Below are 5,399 nucleotides of genomic sequence, written 5' to 3'. Positions count from 1 at the left end.
CTCATCCTCTGGGCCCGCTCGGAAGCTTCCCGTCCGCACCCCCCTGCGCCGCGTGCTCCCGCTTCTCGCGAGCGAGGCCGACGCCGCGCTCGTCGCGCACGCCAAGGCGCTCATCTCGTGGCACGCCTCCGCCGGCTACTGCAGCCGGTGCGGCGGCCGCACCGTCTCCACGCGGGGCGGCGCCGCGCGCGCGTGCCCGAGCGCGCGTTGTACAACGCGCAACATCTACCCGCGCGTCATGCCGTCCGTGCTCGTGCTCGTGCTGCGGAAGGGGGGGCGCGAGGTGCTGCTGGGAAGGCAGGCCAGGTGGCCAGAGGGGAGGTACTCAGTGGTTGCGGGGTTCGCGGAGATCTTCGAAAGTTTGGAGCAGACAGTCGCGAGGGAAGTGCGCGAGGAGACTGGCGTCCTTGTCGACCCGGTGTCCGTGCGGTATCATTCTAGTCAGCCGTGGCCTAGCGCGCCTCAGGCGAGCTTGATGAGTGGGTTTAGGGCATATGTGACAGGAGATGAGCAAGCACGGGTTACGGTTGATGAGACAGAGTTGCAGGACGCGAGGTGGTTCAGGAAGGAGTGGTTGAGAGAGCAGCTCGTGGGGGAGCCGGCTGGGGGCGCGCAAGTTTCTATCCCGGGGCATACCTCTTTGGCGCACCGACTTATCATGGAGTGGCTGGAGGAGGATGTATAGGAGGGCGTGTTGGAGGCTTGCTCTGCATGCTGGAGTTGCGGCTGATGGTGGTTTATCATGAAGTGGGCGTATGTATGAGCGTAGAAGAAATGTCCTGCAAAATCAGTTTGTGTTTAAGACCACTGCCTCAAGGCGATGAGCATGGGACTGATTGCCCCCCCAACGCTTGCTTAATTAGCGCTCTGAATCGCCACGCAACCGCACAATTTTTTCCTCCACGTCTATCTCGACTGTTGACGGGACGACCTTTGAATATGTTCCGCTCTACAATATGGCCTTCTCATGATTCACAATTTTGTTTATTTATATTTAAAGTTGATGCTACACTACGGCAACGGAGCGTTTTTGAGTGCTCGCAGCAAATCTGCCAAGGTTTTTTTGCTTATCCTTCCAATTTTTTTTTTTTTTTTTTTTTTTCCGAGCAAATATGTTGTGCACCTGAAGGAGTTCATACTTTCGTAAACGAATGCTGTGCACGATGCTTGAATAGTCTGCAAGAGTCAAACAATTGAAACCCTTTGCTTGAGTAATAATTTTGTACAAATTCGACCTCGCACGATAAGGAGAGCACATTTGAAAGTGGTCGCCCGTATACGCATCTCATAACAGAAACCTTATGCCTGCTCTCTCTCTCTCGTGTTCTTTATACTGAACACATATGTCGAAAACGCACGGAAGGCATCAATCGTTGTAGAAGAGTAGATGTCAGCAAAACTGGTGTGACTAACACAGTGTATCGTGATGGCTGTGAGCACAGCTGGGACTTTCTTCGACTTGGATGCCTCTGGGAACGAAGAATTTCCTTGTAAACCTCTTCGAAGTTCGGCTTTGAAGGAAATAAATGCCGTTGCAAGCTTCTTCGGTAATCATTTTTTTCGGGGCAGGCAACAGTTGACCAAATGTGGCAGTCTAGGAATCGGAGTAATCGACTTTGCCGATATGGAAGAAGAATGTAGGGAGAATGAGATACCTTCACACAAGAATGAGGCGGTTCGGTTCACGAAAACATTCAGATCCCCTCGCTCTGTGCTTCAAAAGAAAGTTCCAGTCAACTCTTCCCAGCGTTTACAAATGGACCTCATTCTCTTAGATGAATGTCCATCCCGGGAAGATCTGCGCAAATGTGCATGGAAAGGATGCGGACCGCAAAATCGTGCTCAAGTGTGGCGAATGCTTCTCGGACACGAGCCGTTGAAATTTAGCGCAAGACGTCCTGCGTTAGAGGTCAAAAGAAAACGTTACCGAGAGTACGTTGATTTATTATATCCGGAGAACGACTTACCAGACACAGAGTTGTCGAGTCAAGCACACCTGTGCCTGTCTCTTCAAAGAGAAGTAGATAACGCGGTAGGGCCTGTAAGACTTGGGACGGCTTCAACCCTAGGGCGACTGGAAACTTGGAAGAAAATGGATGCAGAAGAATATGCAGAGTTCTCTAGCAAGACGATAAGACAGGTTGAAATGGACTTGCCGAGAACGCATCCTCATATTCCCATTTTTCATGTGCCCGAAGTCCGGGAGCCGATGAAGCGAATCCTGTATTTGTATGGCATATTGAATCCGAAGCGTACCTATGTGCAAGGCATGAATGAAATACTCACACCGGTAATCGTTGTCTTTCTCAGCAGTTACCTGAAAGAAGTGGGTGAAAAGGGTGTGGAGAGTTTTTTAAACCGTGGGGGCATCGGGAAATCGCTGACGGACGAAGAACTAAGGCATGCAGAAGCGGACGCATTCTGGACATTCTCGCTCCTCGTCTCAAGCATCAAGGACAACTTTACCGCGGAGCAAAGCGGAATCTTGCGACGTGTGCAACGTTTGGAAACTATCGTACGGGAAGTGGACCCTTTACTTGCCGCACACTTAGAACGTAACGGAAACGAGTATATTCAGTTTGCATGTCGATGGATGAACTGTCTGCTTATGCGAGAACTCCCATTCCCACTGGTGGTGAAGCTGTGGGATGCACTTCTAGGCGAGGAGGACGGGATGGCGGATCTGCATGTTTACTTTTGTGCCGCGTTGATGATCCGATTTAGGGCGGAGCTCTTAAGTAAGGGGTTCGAGGACTGCATTATGTTTTTACAGCACTTGCCAACGCAAGGTTGGAAGACAAGGGAGGTGGACTTTCTGCTTAGCCAGGCCTTCGTGTGGAAGGAGGATCTCAAGTTGGAGAGCTTGTGTGACCCTCTGCCATCTAAAGAAAACCTTGAGCATAGAAGGCGCAGCTCCTAGGCATATGAAGTCGAGTATAGGAATCCTAAACGTTAAATTGCAATCACCCACACTGCTAAAATGCCGTCAAGAAGTGCACGCCTGTGTGCTTACCCAGGGCAATACCGTACGTTGCTTAGTTGACTTCCCCGCATCCATCTTCTTTGCAATGATGAGTGGTGCCGAATTGAGCGGATAGTTGCCTGCCAAGTATACTGTAAGCTTCATATTGACCATTCTTGTTTAAGTTGGGACATTTGCGCTGTAAATTATCGGCAATCCCCCTGCTCCGTTCTTTTCCTCAACACATTTCGCATCGCACCCTCACGACAACAACCGCGCTCTTCCGCGCCCGCCCCCTTCTTTCATTCGCGTCCCTGTCCCATCGAACGAATCCCTGCTATCAAGTCCCCGCGCCTGCAAATCCATCCCAGAGTCATGATCGCTTCCTCTGCGGTACGTGAATCATCCTCTCCTCTCACCATTGTGTGTGCATCCTCCGAGCATTTCGCAGCTTGGCTAACTCTCACCTTCTTCCTCGTCCACCTTGCCCCATCGTCGACAGGCGCGCATTGCAGCTCGCCAGCTTGCCCGCCCCGTATCGAGGTCTCTTCATTCAACCACTTCCGCTCGTGGCGCTCACGTACGTTCACATTACCCACCTGCCGGTAGGTAACTCCTAGTTGACAACCGTGTCATCTGGACATCTTCTCGCTCTTCCGAGAACACCCCAAAGAGCGATTCGCCCGCATCGATTCGACCTCATTCCAACCACGCCGCGCATACTAAACCAATGCATACGTGTTTTCCGACCATGCTGAAACTTCGCGTGTAATTCATTCTCAGGGAAACGATTACGAATACCTCCATGCCAAGTACATGTACAACCTGCGCAACAAGCCTGCGTCCAAGCTCAAAGCCGGCTCATTGATTAGTACGTACTTCTCGCGCCTCCGTCCTTGCTCACACGAGTCTGCGTGAGTTTTATGACGTTTGGAGGCAAATTTCTAACTAGACTTCGTGGCGGTTTTTGGCGTGGCAATATTACGTGTTTAGCTGCCGGTGTGATGGTTGGCGTCGGAATCCCTATTTTTGCTGTCGAGTTCAACCAGCGCAAGGCGGGGCTCAAGTGAGGTGCCTGCCTCTCTTATGACCTCTTGCTTGCATTATTGCGTCACTTGAATGTTGATCGTCACAGATTCAATCGATGTTGAGCGACGCGAAGCTGCAATAAATCCTCCAAGTTGGAGGTTTATTGTCTGTTTTTCTTTTTTCTGTTGGTCTAGGTGAAGGAGAGACTTACTTGAGGTCTCAATATGCAGAAACTAGGGGTTTCCTCCCATTTTCAAAGGCTTCGTCATACAAAGTTCTGCCAACCATGCTGAACATGGTACGCGAAGATAGCAGTTGGGCGAAGCAGTCGGTCGCAGCAAGGGCCTTTTTGCTTCACCACAATCTCGTTCTGATCCCCAACCGACGACAACCATCACTTTCGCCAGAGTCCATTTCGAGCTGCAGAATGGCTTCAATTTCCGCGGGTGGCTCTAGGCCGAGCTTGAGTGCTCTTTCCCAGCGTTCCACGCGACTGATACCGAGACATGGTCCGAACCTGACATCAAAGTCAAACATGCGGAGCGCGTCCCTCTCCGCGCGGGCGATGTACGTGCGCACCTCCACCTCAGGCCGTAGTCCGAGCCGCTTCGCCCGTTCCCACCGCTCCAGCCGCGTCAGGCCGGAGCATGGCCCGTAGCGAGAGTCGTAGTCGAAACGCGTTAGAACGTCCACGTATGTTCGCTCCGGGACGGGAATCGTCTGTTTTAGCTCAGTGTGCGTCGCTTGGGACGAAGTTAAGGTACATGTGGGAGGTGCGCTGGTTGGTTGAGAAGACTCTGAGTCGCGGGTAGAGTTTGGCGCGACGGGCGAATAGTCTTTCGATACCTTGAGGTCCAGTTCCTTGGGGCAAGTGCCCTCGGGAGGTTGTGTATTGCTTTCAAATATTGTTCGCGGCATGCTTTGACGGCGGGGAAGGAAGCGAGTGTGGATAAGACGTTGAAGGTCAGGTTATTCCGGACGCCTTCTAGCTCATGTTTTGCGGACATGTTCTCTTGCTGTCCTCGAGTTTCGTTTCGCTTTGACAGGAGATTGTCGCGGTACTGGACGAAGGACTAAACGTGTCGCGAAAGCGAAAGCGAATAGTGCGCATTGCAATATTCCTGTTGAAATAGAAGAGAACCACAACTCCTGTTCCATGTTAAAAGGGATAATGGCGAACTACGGATACTAGTTTCTTAAACAAGAAGGGTGTTCAGCATCGCAACTGAGGTTCTTCTCAGCCCTTGCAACGTCTTTTTCAGTATGTACTGTACCTCTGTCTTTACATGGATATACTTTCTCAACACGGCTGGCTAGATATCGACTTGCTTCCGCCCGCTTACAAGTTGCCAATCTTGTTTCTTTATCGAGTGGGCGAGAATGGGCCCGAGGTGCACAGTGGCACGTG

At 51.5% G+C, this 5,399-nt stretch overlaps 2 protein-coding genes across 2 annotated transcripts; both read left to right on the top strand.

Moving 5' to 3' along the window:
- The first annotated feature begins 1,426 nt into the window (after window positions 1-1,426).
- Window positions 1,427-4,284, top strand: CHC_T00002397001 (hypothetical protein). The gene is made up of 6 exons (XM_005713546.1): window positions 1,427-1,977; window positions 2,125-2,867; window positions 3,099-3,355; window positions 3,465-3,542; window positions 3,746-3,854; window positions 4,208-4,284. The coding sequence occupies exons 1-6, from the start codon at window positions 1,427-1,429 to the stop codon at window positions 4,282-4,284; spliced, it is 1,815 nt and encodes a 604-aa protein (XP_005713603.1).
- Window positions 4,285-4,286: 2 nt separating this feature from the next.
- On the top strand, window positions 4,287-4,649 carry CHC_T00002396001 (hypothetical protein). Its single transcript, XM_005713545.1, has one exon. It carries the CDS (start codon window positions 4,287-4,289, stop codon window positions 4,647-4,649), a length of 363 nt encoding a protein of 120 aa, XP_005713602.1.
- The last annotated feature ends 750 nt before the right edge of the window (window positions 4,650-5,399 follow it).

The sequence above is a fragment of the Chondrus crispus genome, genomic scaffold (genome assembly GCF_000350225.1).
Source record: "Chondrus crispus Stackhouse genomic scaffold, scaffold_138, whole genome shotgun sequence".
NCBI classification, from domain to species: domain Eukaryota; phylum Rhodophyta; class Florideophyceae; order Gigartinales; family Gigartinaceae; genus Chondrus; species Chondrus crispus.
The sequence above is the reverse complement of the archived record's forward strand: the minus strand, read 5'-3'. Positions and strand labels throughout refer to the sequence as shown.

What these genes read in the sequence shown, in the direction of transcription:
- CHC_T00002397001 (XM_005713546.1), top strand. Translation starts at nt 1,427, where the DNA reads ATGGCTGTGAGCACAGCTGGGACTTTCTTCGACTTGGATGCCTCTGGG. An exon ending in AACGACTTACCAGACACAGA is followed by an intron (nt 1,978 to 2,124) that starts GTTGTCGAGTCA and finishes AGAGTTCTCTAG; the next exon opens with CAAGACGATAAGACAGGTTG. An exon ending in CTTCCGCTCGTGGCGCTCAC is followed by an intron (nt 3,543 to 3,745) that starts GTACGTTCACAT and finishes ATTCATTCTCAG; the next exon opens with GGAAACGATTACGAATACCT.
- CHC_T00002396001 (XM_005713545.1), top strand. Translation starts at nt 4,287, where the DNA reads ATGGTACGCGAAGATAGCAGTTGGGCGAAGCAGTCGGTCGCAGCAAGG.